General features: G+C 37.3%; 1 protein-coding gene across 2 annotated transcripts in view; it reads right to left on the reverse strand.

Annotated features, from left to right (window-relative positions):
• LOC150108267 (uncharacterized) overlaps window positions 1–17,776 on the reverse strand; it is a 709,268-nt gene that overhangs the window by 569,705 nt on the left and 121,787 nt on the right. For both annotated transcript variants that reach the window (XR_016548127.1, XM_090390670.1), the window contains exon 16: window positions 1,000–1,362. Coding sequence is in view for 1 of the 2 variants with exons in the window: in XM_090390670.1 (XP_090246796.1) it covers window positions 1,000–1,362 (363 nt within the window). In the remaining variant the exon portion in view is untranslated. The remainder of the gene's footprint in view (window positions 1–999; window positions 1,363–17,776) is intronic.

The raw sequence follows: 17,776 nt of genomic DNA on the forward strand, positions 1-17,776 counted from the left end.
ATGATTTCATTTACCTTTCTTCTGTTTTTGAATTGCTTGCATTATATTTTTAATTTTCGCTCCAGGAAAACTTGATGTTATAACTTGCTTATTTACAGCATGTTTTATTATAGAGTCACCATACCAAATAACTTCTTTCTTTTTAAAAACAGCATCACTTACCTGATTTCCGTTATTTTGTGACTTGCCTGTTTCCTTGCTTTGTCGTTCTTATTTTCCTCTTCATGTTTCTTTTTCTCCCTATTTAAATGACTCTCAACTTTTTGCAATTCCCATGTCGTCTCTCTGATGACCTGCTTCAACTTTGCTATTTTGGTAGTTAATTCATTTTCATTAATCTCCTCCATGTGTACAATAACCTCGTTAACAAGGCTAATCTTCTTGTTCTCGCTTGTGGTGCTTTTTTTAGCATTACATTTCTTGCCCTTTTTTGGTGCCATTTTAAACGTATACTAAATATTGAAATATCTTAATAAAAATATATGATAAAATACTAAAATATCCTGCTCTTATAGGCCAAAACATGAAACTTTGTAAACTCACTTCAAGTCTTCAGTAATCAGGATAGTGGTCTTTCACTGGGATTTGAAATTCATTAACCACATAAAGAGAAATTCATAAAACAACCATACCTAAAACGTTTTGGTTGGAAAGCAGATAAGCTAAGCTATGTGGCACCAGGCTAGCAAGGATATTTTTTATACACATAAACAAAAAAAAATACTTACAGACGTGTTTGGGAATCACTTCTCTAATGCAATTATGCAGCTTCTTATTTCTTCTAGATGATAGGTAATACTGTTCAATGTCAAAAAATTATACTTCTGTTCACCAGAGCAAAGCAGAATTCTAGAATTCGCTAACCTTTAGCCCACCCATGGTAAGTATAAATTGTGCTACTATAGAGATAGGATTGCTATTACAAAAGTAATCTACAAAACAACCATTTAAAGACTACATACAAGTTACAAAAAAATAAGGTTTTTATTCAATACTCACCAACGAATTTATAAATAGCATAAAAACCACGATAACGACTCAAGGAATACCGAAAACAGCTTTTCAGATGTATCTGCATTTCACCCTTGGATATTATGCGTTTAGGAAATGTTTTGCTATCTGGTGACTTTATTGCAGTATTATTTGTATAACCTGGATATACTATTAATTCATCTCTGCAGCTTCCAGAATGATGAGCAGTTTCCTTTTGGGCTATATCATATATGATAAAATCAAGCTGAACATGTGTATTTGAAGGAGGAGTAACTATCCACCAGCAGGATTTATCTTGACCATAATAGTATGGATGATGAGGTGATGTTAGTATTCCTTCTGATTGATTCATAATAACCTTACAAAGTACTGAAAAACAAAATGCATCATTAATGAAACAGTAATAATGTTCAACATATTAAAACTTGTAGCTAAAATTAATTTATTTAATTTAATATCATATGCTGCATGAACGGTGTAGACATAGGAGGCTCACCAGCAGATAGGCTCATCCACGCCTCAGCTGTGTGTGTGGTCTCTGTTGTTGGCTCACTTCATCAACGACACAAAAGTCTCAATTTCCTCCATCCTACCATGAGGATCTCTCCTCAAAAATAGGTCCTATTCAAAATAAACTACAAGGTCCCACTGAGACTTGAACTCGGATCACTGTATTTAAAGTCCAGAGTGCTAACCATTACACCATGGAACAAGAGGCCATCACTGGAAATTGTATAGGGAAGGTGTGAATAGAGGAGTGAGGAACAAATTCTTTGCACGGAGAGTGGTTGGTGAGTGGAATTTTTTGTTGTGTATGTTGTGCACGTAGACACATTGAAACACAGTTAGATGAGCATTACGTGTGCTTAGATAGTGTGTACCTCCCAGGATGAGTCTCTGACTCAATGGAGGTGAGATGCTAATAATAATAATAATAACAACAATAGTGTATCCTGAATGATTCTTTCAGTATGTGGCTAGAAGAAGAAGAAAGAATGATAGGAGGGTATGATAGCTAATGGAGGGATCTGGAGGTGAACAAGGACTTAAAAATTTAGGGGCTTCATTTCTAAAATTATGAATAAGGAGCAAGTTTTACTTGGATGGAGAGTTGTAAGTGTTCATGAGTGAGTGTGCAGAAACAGAGGATAATTTTAAGGCATGGGTTGATGGGCTATGTATGTATGTGACAGTGGGACCTCCCACAGCAAGTCTTTTGATTCCATAGAGGTTGGATGATGAAAAGTGATGAAGCTAGGAAAGTATACTTATTTGTGAAACAAACTTCTTACATTATGAATTTTTTTTTATTGCAGATTTGGATTCAGCACCTTAACATACAAAATATAAATTTTGTTTTACAGATAAGTACACTTCCATAATTTTTTTTACAATATTTTTTCATGAAGTAGTCAATATTCACTTAAAATTTTAAATAATCATCAATTGTCCTTTTTGTTTTAGCTGTTGAAACTCTCCAGTCATATCCAATCTAACATTCCCAAATCCCTGGCCTTATTAACTTCCTGCAGCAAGTTTCATCAATGTAGTAACCTTTTAATCTCAAAATGCATAACCTTACACTTCTATAATAAATTGATAGGAATTCTCTTTTGACTATATTGCCAGTCAGTTTAAATCATCTCTACAGCATCATTATCAATTATTGCTCTATGCAGTTTTACTTTTTCAGCAAACAAACGAATATTTTCCATCACATCATTTCATATATCACTAATGTACAAATTAATATACAAGTTGTCTTGGACAATAAAGCAATTGAGAAGAAGATCAACACTTCAAGTTATAAATTAAAGATACCAAGAAATTATATAGTATCCAAGTGTAGGAAACTTGCACCTAAATTATTTTCAGGACAAAGGCAACAAGTATATAGAAGCTTATAACTTTGCATCACTTGCCTCAGTATCCCATAATTCAAAGGACATATCCTTACAGGTATGTATAATGCTATGCATTATGGGGAGGGTCACTACCCAGACCAGTTTCAACATTTATTGAAGTCTCATCAGTCAGAGCCAGACCCAGAGGTGATTCCAAGGTTGAAGTAATGCAGAAATCATATTTTCATATACAAGTTACCAGAAGGTGTCCTACCTTATTAATAAAATACTCTGGATTAGAGATAGGTGTTGGAAAATTTTTCACTTGGTTATATTATAAATTAAAGATACCAAGAAATTATATTACTTGGTTTAATCCTTTATCCAAGTCTAGGCAAACAAGTTTGTGCCTAAACTATTTTCAGAACTAGGTCAACTAGTACATAGAAGCTTATAACTTCACATCATAACTTGTCTTAGTATCCCAAAGGTCGAAACTGGTCTGGATAGTGACCCTTCCCATAATGCATAGCATTATATAATATATACCCGTAAGCAGTGGTGAGTTATGGAGATTTTAACAAAGAGCTCGCATCATCGGCAAAAAAAAAAAGAAAAAACTTAGCCCTTATAATACTTATATTGTGACTTTGTAGAGCTTCTGACATATATGAAGGATATCAATCATTACTGCTAGATCTTTTAAAAATTCCAAATTGAGAAGTCGGCTTAAAACACCCTTATATTTATTGTTCGATGCAAAATGCTTGCATAAAGTTGGGTAATATTTCCACAAAGCAAGAGCAGTTCGTAAACTGCAAGCTGCCCATCGTGGTCCAAACACACAGCCGATCTTTAAAATTTCGATACCAAGGTCTTTTGCAATCGTATTAAATTCTCGTTGATTTTTTGGTGATTGATGATAAAAAGCATATAATTTATCCATAAATATTTCAAAATGATTTATTTCTTTAATGTTTTTTATTGAATCGTCTAATATTAAGTGTAAACAATGAGCGCAATGCCAAATCACAACGTTGGGAAATTTTTGTAGAAGTTTGATTGCAACACCTGTTTTGTTTTGTTTTCTAACATTACACTAGCTCCATCAGAACAAAATGCAATGAAATGATTTTTTATATAGTTATCAGAAAATCTATATGAATTTAAAGTAGCAATTATAGTATCATTCCACGGTGATATTATACATTTTACATTCCACGGTGGTGAAATGTTTTGATTTGTTTTCTAACATTACACTAGCTCCATCAGAACAAAATGCAATGAAATGATTTTTTATATAGTTATCAGAAAATCTATATGAATTTAAAGTAGCAATTATAGTATCATTCCACGGTGATATTATACATTTTACATTCCACGGTGGTATTTTCTAGTTCTACAAGATTATTAAACAAGAAGAACAAGGGGCTCGCAAATTTTGGAAAAATTTAACAAAGGGCTAGCACGAGCCCCCATAGCTCACCACTGCCCGTAAGGATGTGCTTTGCATTATGGGATACTTCCTTCGACTTGCCATATATCTAAAAAAACTCTCTCTGGTTTTTCTTCACTTGATTTGCCAATTTCTGCTCATACTGCACTTTTGCTTTCCTTACTAAATGAGTCACTCTCCTAGCTTGTTCTTTATACACTTCATGTAACTGATTATTACAATTATTCATCTTGTAATGCCTCCAAAGTACCTTCTTCCAGATTTCATGCTTAAGTTCCTCATTCATTCATTTTACACCTATCTTGTTCGTCCTTTTGGCCTTTGAAATATATTCACACATTGATGAAGTTATGTATTTCTTTGCCAATCAACTCCTTGTTCCATTCTATAGCTTCAAGCTGTCTCCTAAATTTGTCATAATCACAACCCTTGCAGAACTCCACTTGCAATTGCATTCCTAAGGGAAAGATTAGATCTAAAGCTTTCGATCCTCACGTGCCTGAGAGTTATCTCTCAAGAGCTCAAGAAATTAATTTTCCTTATTCCCAAATGTTATCTTTTCATTGCAATCTATACTGCCATAATTAAAATCTCCCATAATAATTATTCTTCCATTATTCACTAATTGAAGTTGTTTATACATTTCTTCATACCCACCCTCCACATTACCTAGCCCATAGTAGCTGACCTGGTTGGCTGAATGGTTAGTGTATCTGTTATTCAGCCAAAAGGCTATGGGTTCGAATCCCACCATGGGCATGGATGTTTGTGATTATCTATGAAAATACTGTGGTAGAGAAAATACTGTGCATTGGTGTAGATGTGGTGTGTTGTTGGTGGATTGAGTGGTGGAGACTGAGAGTTGTGGAGTAGGTGTCCTCCCTCGATGAGTATTTGGACTCCCTGGAGATGTCATGTAATAATAATAATAATAATATGCCTTTCAGTTGACCTCCACTTTACACCATGCTGCATCATGTCCATTATCACCATTTCCCTCTTTAATATTTATCTTATGTGGACATAATTCCCCTCTATCATCAGCAGCACTCCCCCTCTCTTCTTGTCCTTTCTATCATCAGCAGCACTCCCCCTCTCTTCTTGTCCTTTCTATCATCTTAAGCATTTCACAAATCAATGAGGTTCTTTTAGCTGCGGGCTTCACAACTGCACCCATCTCGAGGATAAGGTGGTTGGCGCTATGCCTCCCAGTGTGTCCTATGTCTGTAGCTGTGTGTGTTCACACGGCTAGTTTGCCAGTTCTGGAGGACAAAAAAATCCCCAATCTCCATATGAGACTGGCTTACTCACCTTTAATTGAAAGAGACCAGATAACCAGATGTCTTGAACAGGAATCGAACCCAGGTCTTTCCTACCAAAGGGCTCTGTCTATACTGACTGAGCTACAGAGGTTCACCTTGTCCTTTCTATCTTTGCGAAAAATACTGTATCCTTGAATTTCTATTCCTGTTAGGATATCATTTTCATTCAATCATGTTTCCCTTATTCCAATGATTTTGGGGCAAATAAACTCAATCAGTGAATCCATTTCATCTCTCTTATTTCTGATACTTCTGGCATTTGTAAACAAACACAGAAGATGAAAGTTTTTCCATCTGGTTATACTATAAATTAAAAATGAAAAGGTTGAAACCAAGAAATTATATTCTTGGTTTCATCCTTTATTCAAGTGTAAGCAAACAAACTTTGCCCATGAAGTCACTTCACCACTGGGTTACTTGCATATAGAAGCTAATGACGTCACATTAATTGCCTTAGTATCCCATAATGAAATGCAAATATCCTTATGGATATTCTTACAGTCCTTCCCATAATGCATAGCATTATACATGTGTGTAAGGATATGTGCTTTCATTATGTGATACTAAGGAAGTTGATGTGGTGAAGTGACTTCACGTTCAAACTTTGTTTGCTTACACTAGGATAAAGGATGAAAACAAGAATATAATATCTTAGCATATTTAATTTTTCTTAAAACACAGCAGTTCATTTTTAGGTATCACAACCAACAAGTAGCTTGGATAGTTCTTATCCAAGCTACTTGTTGGTTGTGATCTCCCCCACCACAACTGTCCTTACCAAATCACCTTTATCATCACTTACCACATATATCAGCTCAGTCTCAACTTCCACACCCACATGTAATATACTCCATCTCCATGCATGCATTCATTCTACTTTCAACATCCACTCTCCCTATATCTCCCTGACCACCCAGGCCCATTCCCTGTTTCCCTGTTCCTCTTGTATTCCTGTTCTCTCTTCATCTGAGGACCTCTGTGAGAAAAGTGGAACTACAAGGCTGGTGATTATGAAGAGCTCAGTAGACAGCTTGCAGTTGTAGAATGGAATGAGGAGTTAGCTGGAAAAGAGATCAATACAGCTTGTTGGATATTCAAGAACTATCCAGTAGAAGCAAGTCATTCTACTTTCAACATCCACTCTCCCTATATCTCCCTGACCACCCAGGCCCATTCCCTGTTTCCCTGTTCCTCTTGTATTCCTGTTCTCTCTTCATCTGAGGACCTCTGTGAGAAAAGTGGAACTACAAGGCTGGTGATTATGAAGAGCTCAGTAGACAGCTTGCAGTTGTAGAATGGAATGAGGAGTTAGCTGGAAAAGAGATCAATACAGCTTGTTGGATATTCAAGAACTATCCAGTAGAAGCAAAGTAGGTGGGGAAATGAATGAATAAAGAGATTAAGCATGTGATACAGAGAAAAAAGGCATTATGAGGCAGCATAAGAGAAGTGGTTATATATAATTCAATGAGGATTACAAAAACCAGGCAAGGAAGGTGACTTGGTTGGTAAGGGTAGCAAAAGTGAAGTATGAGCAGCAGTTAGCTAATGAAGCCAAAAAGAATCCTAGGGAGTTCTTTTGATATGTAGCCATCAAAATAAAGAATGATTATGGAAAGATGACATTGATTGGAGAAAATGGTATAAGGACAACTGAGGTTGAAGATATAGCGGAGTTACTTAATAAGCAGTTCATAAAGGTCTTTCATTCTTGTGAATGTGACATCATGGAGAGATTAAGAGCAGTTAATGATGGAGAGGAGAGACTGATTGTAAGTGAGCAAGAGATGTATGGGGAGTTGAGCAAACTTGATAACAATAAGGCTGTGGAATAATATACCAAAATGTATTCTGAAAGAATGTGCCAGAGAGCTGACTGACATCTGCCTTGACATATTTTTTTAAATATGAGTCTTTCACTGAGTTGAGTTCCAAAGTAGTAGATGGAGGGCAAGATTGTGCCACTTCATAAGATTGGTGGTAGAACTCAGGCATCAAATTATAGGCCTATCTGTGTGTGTCAGGTGTTGTGGTTAAGTTGTTGGAGAAGATGGTGAGAACTAGGATTCAGAAGTGGGTTGACAACAATGGTATTATCTTTGATGGACAGCATGGATTTGCTAAAGGGAAGTCATGTTTTAATAATATACTTACTTATTACAATAAGGTGAGAGAGGAGAGGGATACACAGTGGTATAATAAGATTTCGCAAAGGCTTTTGATCGATTACTGCATAATAAGTTGATAGTCAAACTAGAGTGGATGAGGTTGGATATTAGATTGATGCATTGGATCAGAGACTGGCTTTCTGATACCTCTGCTACTAATGGCTTAAGCAAGTTTGAGTGCGATTAGTAGTTGGACAGGGATCCAATCATTCGATGCTAATGGCACACTCTCCCTCAATGAGTCTTTGGACTCCCCGGAGGTGTCACATAATAATAATAATAATAATTCTAGTATCCAATGTCAAAGTTTGGAGACCAAACTTAAGAAAGGTGTATTTGTTGGCTATCAGTTTAGGGTTGTATTAAAATATGAAGCATTCAAAAAAAAAAAAGTTTTAATCAGAATGTCAAGAAAAAAACATTTTTTTTAAATTTTCATCTAAACATCTTTTCTAAAAGAAAAGCCTGCATGCAGGAAATGATGAGCAGGATGAACAGTTCCACCAGGCTATAGATAAACAATATCAGGGAAAATGGAATGCTATTATTATATGATATCTTCATAGAGTCCAAGGACCCATCACAGGAGAGCACTCTACACATTGCACCATTTACTGTTCAGTAATACCTCTGTTAACTTCATGCATTCTCTGTGCAAAACCTGAGTTTCCACAGGGAAGAAACTTGATAGCCTGTTGGTTGTAGATAGCTTAATAACTGTTAGTTAATAAACAAAAGGCAAGAAGGTAAGTTAGAGTCAGGTGCACTTGTGGGATTAATATCTTGAGAAAGATGGAAAAATTACTGGCTTTGAAGGGTTACTCTATTGCATTTAGTCATACTGCACAGTAAAATTAAGCAGAGAATTTGACTCCTGCACTGATTTAACTTTGGTATCTTCCTAGGTCTAGCTTCCACAAAAAAAAGGAACAGACATGAACACATAATGTTGCGTTTGTACCTGTGTTTAGCATTTATATAAATAGTTTCCTTGTTAAAAGAACTTAGTTCTTTTAAATAGCATGTAGAAGTTATTCTCATTGAAATCAAATAAGTTCACAACTGGTTCATTTATTTATTTTATTTATTCGTATGGAGTTTCCTCCCTTTTTCTCCCCTGTCCCTATTGGGGGGGTTAAGTATTTATGGCTGTAGATCCGTGTGTGTTCATGGGGCTGGTTTTCATGCTTGTGGGATGAAAAATGCCAGATAAACTGGTGGAAAAACCCTACTGCCTGCACCCAAGACTGGCTAACTTGGCTATGGCTGAGGAAGATCCTCAAATTCCTCACGTCTTCAACAGGAATCGAACCTGGGACACTCCTTCCACAGTCATATGGTTGCGAAGTGCACAGTCACTAGGCTAACCGTGCAGACAGGTGGTTTATTTAATTTAGTCAAGTAACTCTTAAACAATGGGTACTTAAAAATCTCCATTGTAAGCACAGTGATCAGACAAATCTGCCGACCAAACATTGTGGGGTTTATAGCCCTTCAAAACATGTCCAGCTACCTGCCAATATCCCCAGTAATTTGCTTGAAGGGTCTTGTTTGCAAAAACAAGAAGAGCTGTTTTAATAAGGGAATACCGTGAGCAGACATATAAATACATATACATTTTTACGTGAGTTTTTCCGTTATTAATTTTGTAGCAAGAGCTGTAAAGCTAAAGCTTAAGATAAAAATAAATTATCACAATGCTCACTAGAATGTCACAATTACTTTCACCCTGTGTGCATTGGTTTGATTCAGACATACCAATGCACACAGGGTGAAAGAGATACCAATGCACAATTACTTTCACCCTGTGTGCAATGGTATGTCTGAAACTAATTCTAGGAAGATGTTGAAAGACAAGAGAATGAAACAGGCTGATGGTATGGGCAAAACATAATGGATGTCAATTTAATGTAGAAAAGTGTAAAGTTATACATTTTTGAAAATTATGGAGACAACTACCGTGTTTGAATAAAAACTTTAGTTTCATATAACTAAAATCTACATTCTGTAGATTTTAGTTACATTAAACTAAAATCTAAAAAATGTTCATATATAATATAGGTGTCGTATTGATATGATCGTCGGCTTGTCGAGAGCTCTTGAAAAGATTAGTGGTATTTTGTGTTTCATTGGCAATTTTACTAAATTTTTACGTAGTATTGTTTGCATTTTGTTTCTAGGTGTGTCTGTGCAATTTTTGTGTCTTTTCTGTGTTATTTTAATTAGTATTTTGAGGATAAGATAGCGTACATATGGCACCGATAAAAAAATAAAAATAAAAAAATGGCAGCCAGGTGTGTTTAATATGTGTGTTTAAGAACTTTGATGTAAAAGAGTTCATGCAATGTGCTGTCTGTGAGATGTATGCTTTGCGAAGAGCGGTGGGAGTCTGGTTAGATGGTGATAGTGGGATAAATATGTGCAGAAAGTGTAAAGAGAATGAGGATCTCAAGCGTGTGTCGGGAGGCGAGAGAGATAGCGTTAACGATAGTCAGAATGAAAAAAATGGCGATATCGTTAACGATAATCTGAATGAAAAAAATGGCGGTGTGATAGTGAATTGCGAGGTAGTACAAGATAGGTGCGAGAGCGTAGTTGAAAGTATAAATGAAGGTAGAAATACAGAAAGAATGGATGATTTGATTGATAATGATAATGATGAGATAAATGCGAGTAGTGAAATCGCAAAATTGAACAGAGCGATACACAGAGAGAAAAGGCAACTGGAGCGCATGGAAAAATGTGTGCTGAACATACCGACTAATAAACGCCGAAAGTCTATTACGAAAAATAATAGAATGTTCGTAAACGTTAATAAAATGAAGGAGTGAGTGCTGTATGGGGATTCGCTATTAAGAGGTGTGATAGTTGAGAGTTTGACGAAATCGTACCAGCTGGGTGCGAACATAAAGGACGTCGGCGAATCTATTCGAATGCAAAAACAAAGGGTGAAAGAGATGATAATTGTGGCGGGAACAAATGATTTGAAAGAAGACAAAATGAAAATGATAGAGGATGTGAGAGAATTACTTGAGGTAGCAAAAGAGAAGAGTGAGAGAGTTAGAATGGTGAGTATTTTACCGTGGTATGACAGTTAAATGTTTAGAAGGAGGGTCATAATTGCCAATGACATTATGTGTGGGTTATGCATGGAGAGTGGTGTGAAATTTGTGGATGTCTGGAGTGAGTTTGATGGGCGAAAGGATTTATATAAGATGGATGGGTTACATTTGAATGGAGTTGGTGTACGGAGACTTGAAAAAGTGTTGATGAATGATGTACAGACTCAGGGAAACTAGATTTATTAAGATGGGGGAGTAGACATGCAGACTTTAGGGAGGCAGTTCAGTGTAGGAATGAGTATAATATGCCAGAACAAGTACGAAGGACAACAAATCAGAATGGGATAGTTAGTATAAGGCATCAAAGTAGGGATGGGATTAATGGGCTTCTGCAATTCATGTACATTAATGCCAGGAGTATTAGGAACAAGAAAGAAGAATTCTTGGCCTTGGTTGGCACTTCCAGGCCACAGGTTGTTGGTATTAGTGAAACATGGCTGACAGAAGATGATAAAGCTAGTAGGATTGAATGCGACGGGTATAGCGTGTTTAGGAGTGACAGGGAGAATAAAAAGGGGGGAGGAGTGTTATTAATGATAGCTAATGAGTTGCAGCCAAGGAGTATAGAAGTTAATCTGCAGGATAGAGAAAAGAGCACATTTGAGGCTGTTTGGTGTGAGATAGAATCTAGCAGAACAAAGTATACAATTGGGTGCTGGAATAGATGGTGGGGGAGAGTATGCATAGGCAAATAGAAGAAATGAGTGGAAGGAGGGTAATTATTATGGGTGATTTCAATTATGGTAACATTGACTGGAAAGAGGAGAGGGTACATGGGAGGAAGGAATTGGATTTTATGCGGTTATTAAGGGACAATTATCTGCGACAGCATATAGTGGAAAATACCAGGGGACAGAGAGTGCTTGATCTAGTAATTGCAACTGAGAATGTGGCTGTAACGAACATGACCATGTTACCACCAATTGGTGAGAGTGACCAAAAGGTCATGACTTGGGAGGTGGCCAAAGGAGGGGAATTTACAATTAAGACAGCGTACATGTGGAATTACAGGGCTGGTAAGTATGACAAGCTTAGGAGTGTGCTTGGCTCAGTGCCATGGCATGTAAAACTGCAAGGGCTGGATGTTGATAGTGCATGGGAGGTGGTTAAGAAGTGTTTGCAGGACGCAATGGTCGACTGTATACCAAGAGTCCGAATAATAAATCAAGTAGGGGTTAAATGGATGAATAACACTATTAAGCTTGAGCTGCAAAAAAAGAAACAATTGTGGAGGGAATTTAAGGAGAAAGGTGACCAGCAGGCGCAGGAACAGTATAAAGGTCAGGCCAGGATGGTAACAAGGGTGGTAAGAAAAGCAAAGGTGGATTACGAAAGAAAATTGGCCATGCAGGCTAAAGAGAATTCCAAACAGTTTTTTCAATATGTTGCAAGTAAAAGGAAAAATGCTCATGGCAGAATGATTTTAAAAAATGCTGAGTGTAGGGAGTTAACCGAATCAGTTGATATAGTGGAATTACTGAGCGAGCACTTTGCAAGAGTATATCATCCAGGTGGTGACATTGCAGGAATGGAAGAATCAACAGCTTATACTGGAATTGTGATGAATGAAGTAGAGGTAACTAGTCTATTACAGAACCTCAATGTCAATACATCTGTGGGATTGGATGGTATACCAGCACGTGTCATACGTGAAGCAGCTAAAGAATTGTCAGTGCCCTTGACCATTTTGTTTAATTTGAGCCTCGTGTCTGGGTCAGTCCAAAGGGGGTGGAAAGAGGGGAAAATAGTTCCGCTGTATAAAGGTGGTTCTAAGGCTGCTGTTGAAAATTACCGGCCTATCAGCATAACAAGAATCATTATCAAGGTCTTGGAGAAAATAGTCAAGAGGAAAATACAAGATTGGATAGATGAAAATGGGATACTGTATTGGGGACAACATGGTTTTGTGAAGGGTAGGTCATGCCTTAGTAACTTACTCACGTATTATAACACAGTGACGGCAGAACTGGATAAGGGTAATGGGTTTACAGTGATTCTACTGGACCTGGCTAAGGCCATTGACAGGATACCACATGGAATCCTAATCAGTAAATTGCAACATATGGGGATGGATATAGGGTTGGTGAGATGGATAGGAGGGTGGTTGTCAGAGAGATATCAGAGAGTGGTTTATTCAGGAGTAGAGTCCACAAGACGGCCTGTGACTAGTGGTGTGCCACAAGGATCTGTTCTTGGGCCACTGCTGTTTAATTTATTCATTAATGATATAGGAAAGGATCTGAGAAGAACGGTTCATTTGTTTGCAGATGATGCAAAGTTGGATAGGGCAATAGTGAATGCAGATGATGTCAAAATTTTGCAAGATGATCTGGATAGATTGGAGGTCTGGACTAAGGAGAATGGATATCAATTTAATGTGGCAAAATGTAAGGTTATACATTTTGGGGTGAAAAGATTAGCAGCAGTTTACTACATTGGTGGAATGGTACTCCAGGAAATTGATGAGGCACGAGATTTAGGAGTGTTGGTGGATAAGGAGTTGAAATTTAGAGGGCACATTTCAAAAGTGGCCAAATCAGCTCATCAAATCACTTGGTTGCTGAAGAATATGTTGACAAGCAGAGAAAAGCAGATTATTGTTCCTCTGTATCGAGCCTTGATAAGACCCCATCTAGACTACTGTGCCCAGATTTGGTCACCTAGGTTTCTTCTTGATGGGGAGGAGGTTGAGAGGATCCAAAGGCAAGTGACCAAGATGATAGCAGGTCTGTGGAATGAACCTTATGAGAACAGGTTGAGGATTTGTGGGTTGCAAAAATTGGTTGATAGGCAGAGGAGGGGAGATATGATTGAGACATTCAAATTACTGAAGGGTTTCTATAAAATTAATTCAGAAGATATTTTTGAGAACAGGGCTGGTTGTGGGAGGACTATGGGACATTCATGGAAACTGGGCAAAAGTGTTGTTAGTAAGGGTGTTAGAGCTGGGTTCTTTACTTTTAGAGTGGTGTATGAGTTGAATGCGCTACCTAAGTCTGTGGTGGATACTGTGACAGTGAATGAGTTTAAGGCGAGGTATGATAGATACTGTATGAATGTCGAATAGTTGTGATAAATATGATTTGGGGCCTCCCTTGATGAGTCTAAGGACTCCCTGGAGTTGCCCGTAATAATAATAATAATAATAATAATAATAATAATAAAAAACTAAAGTTTTTATTCAAACATGGTAGTTGTCTCCATAATTTTCAAAAATGGAGACAACTACCATGTTTGAATGAGAGTGCAAGCCTAAATGAAAGGATGTAAAGTTATACATTTTGGGATACAAAGATTACAACTGTGCACCACATTGATAGAACTGTACTCCAGGAAACTGATGAAGTCAGGGATTGGGGGGGGGGGGGGAGTAGTAGATAGAGAATTGAAGTTTAAAGGACATATTGCTAAAGTAGCCAGCGTAACTCACAGGATTACTTGGTTACTGAAGAACACAATAACAAGCAGAGATAAGGGATGAGTAATTTAATAATAAGGTGAGACACCTTTTGGCAACTCGTATAGGTAAATACGACTTCTCCATTACTTCTACCTTAGTATCACCACCTCTGGGTCTGGCTCCCACTGACGAGACCTCAATAAAGGTCGAAACTAGTCTGGGTAGTGGCCCTGCCCTTAATGCATAGCATTATACATGTCCGCAAGGAGATGTGCTTTGCATTATGAGAGATACTTAGACAGGTAGTGATGAGAGCTTGGTTCACCTTTACCACAAGTTGCCTCAGTCCTGAAGATACTTCAAGCACAAACTTTGTTTGCTTACACTTGGATAAAGGATTAAACTAAATTTATTATAGTAGTCTAACCAAGTGGAAAAAAATTTCCTACAAGTAGAGATAAGGGAGTTATCATTCCTCTTTATAAAGCCTTGATACAACTACATCTGGATTGCAAAGGTGGTGAAGGTAACCTAGAGGACTGCTGCAATACTGAGAAGGATGCGACCTGCAGAGATAGAAGAGTTATCATTCCAATGTATAAGACCCTGATCAGACCACACTTAGAGTATTGTTCTCAAATTTGGTCCCCAGGATTTGAAGGAGATAAATTAACTGTGGAGAGGGTGCAGAGATGGATTACAAAGATCGTTTCAGGACTGTACAATGTTAATTATGAGGATCGGCTGAAGGAATGTGAACTGAAGAGTTTGGTAGACAGAAGAAGGAGAGGTGATATGATAGAGACTTTTAAACTGTTGAGAGGCAGTTACAGGGTGGAACAGTTCTTTCACTCGGTGGAGCAGCAGGAAGGAGCGATGACAAGGAGCCATCCCTGGAAAGCACGAAAGGAAGCTGCAAGCAAGAGGGTGAGGAGTGGTTTCTTTGCATGGAGGGTGGTGGAACTATGGAATGCATCGCCTGATAGAGTGGTGAGAGCAAGAACAGTCAATGAGTTCAAGGAGTGGCATGATAGACTTTGTGTTTCCTAGGAAAGACCTCTCGCAATGAGTCTCTTGACTCCATGGAGGCCTGAATAATAATAATAACTACATCTTGATTGCTGTGCTCAGGTCTGGTGGCCTAGGTTTCTTGGGGTGAGGAAGAGGTTGAGAGAATTCAGAGGCAAATGACCAAGATCGTTAGCGGTCTGTGAAATGCTCCCTATGAGGATAGACTGAGGGTTTTATTTCTTGCAAGGTTGGTTGATAGCATAAAAAGGGGGACTATGATAGAAACATTTAAGTTACCTAAAGGATTTTACAGGATTAATACAAAGGAAATATTTCAGCACTTGGCTAGAGGGGGGGACAGAACAAAAGGTCATGCCTGAAAGTTGGGTACGAGTGTTGTTAGTAAGTGTGTGAAGACTAGATTTTTTGCTTGGAGAATGGTGAATGAATGAAATGGTTTGCCTGAGTCAGCTGTGAATACTTTATCTGCTAATGGTTTCAAGGAGAGATACAATACATACTGTGTTGATAGTCTGGGTCTTCCACAATGCATCTTAGGACTCCATGGAGGTGCCCATGCAATAATAATAATAATAAAATTGAAATGCCTTGGTTGCACAAATAGTAACAATTCCCCACATGCAATATACAGTCTGTACAAAACAGAAATATATATGAACTGGGATTCCACTAAAGCTTTAAACAGGGATGATAGTGAAATATGGCAGGACTAAAAGAACTCTTCAGGCAATTTAGGGAACAAATACAAAACAATAAGTCATAAAAGAAGAGATTAAAGGAGAAGGCTCAGCAATAAGAAAAGAAATTGAGAAGTTTTCAAATCTGAAATTAACGATCAAATCATCACCTGAATTTAGTTTTGACTGACTTCAAGATCTAAATAGCAAATTTGGTAACAATGAAAAATGAATATGGATCACATTATGAAGGAATGTGGTATTAAACCTGATATCAAAATTGGAGATGTTAATGTCAGCTCTTTGCTTTATGTGGATGATGTTATACTTCTAAATAAATCCGCTACAAGTCTGCAAGATTCTCTGACTAAATTGAATAGCTCTTGTAATAGATATGGTATGAAGGTCAGCAATAAAAAGACAAAGACAATGAAAATAGGCAGAATCATTGAAAATGTCAACTGTGTTGTGAATGGAGAACCTGTGGAACAAGTAAAAATTTCAGCTACTTAAGCACGATTTTTACTGAAGATTGTAAATTAAATATAGAAATAGACAACAGAATCAGCAAAGCTGCTATGGTGGGAAGTCAATTGAATAAATTCATATGGAATAGGAAAGAAATTAGTCGGAACACTAAATTAGCTGTATACAAGACAGTGTTCAAACCAGTTTTAACTTATGGATCTGAGAGCTGGGTCAGAAGTAAAACACTTGACCAAAGACCAGAGACCGCAGATATGAGAGTCCTGAGAAAGATTAGAGGCGTGAACAGGCATCAATGGCAATATCATATTAAAAATGAGGATATTAGGAAAGAACTTGACATTGTCAGCATCCAGGAATGCGTTAGCAGAGCTAATCTCAGGTGGTATGGTCACTTAAATAGAATGGGAGAGGAAAAATTAGCAAAACAAGTGTTCTCTGCCAGGTTGGCAGGAAAATGACCCAGAGGAAGACCAAGATATAGGTGGATTGATTGGGTACAAAGTGCCTTAGACGATAGAAATATAAGATCTGATAATGTTGGAGTCTTGACAAGTAACAGACTGATTTGGAGGAAAATTGTAGATAGGAAGTTAGTAATGATGTAATGTTTTCATGTAGTACTGTCATATCCTGTACACCCCTTGAGGGTACATGGCAGGAATTTGATGATGATGATGATGAAAAATGAATTAAAGAAATAACTAAAAAAGAAAGAAGAAATGCAGAACAAAATTAATAAAAATAAACTATTAAAACAACAGATACACAACCTCAAATGGTGGTAAATGACACATACAGGAGTACTTTAGATCAAGCAGCATCGAAATAAATGGACTACCAGAGCTATCAAATGAAAATTACTATTTATTGTTATTATTATCTGAGACTGTCATGAAATCACTGACTCATTGAAGAGGCTATACATCTGAACAACTGTCATACCATCCCTGAAACTCATTTGCACTAGATGCACTTACTATCGCTAAAGGCAAACTATTCCAATCAATCACTCACTCACTTCTATGTGACAGAAAAATCTAGCTCTTACCGTTTCTTAACCATGAACAAACTTATCTTCCATAGATGCCTGGTGTTTTTCTCCCCACCTTCCATATAACAAAAAATTTCATCAGATGATATCCTATAACACTCATTCAGAAGTTAGCAGACCTCTATCATATCACCCCCTCTTTCTGAACTTGCTTTCATAATCTTGCCATGCACATGGATATTTGTGATTGTCTGTGAAAATACCAGACAATCACAAATATCA

This window comes from Typopeltis vanoorti, chromosome 3 (genome assembly GCF_054136105.1).
Source record: "Typopeltis vanoorti isolate ZY-2024b chromosome 3, IOZ_Tvanoo_1.0, whole genome shotgun sequence".
Taxonomy (NCBI): Eukaryota; Metazoa; Arthropoda; class Arachnida; order Uropygi; family Thelyphonidae; genus Typopeltis; species Typopeltis vanoorti.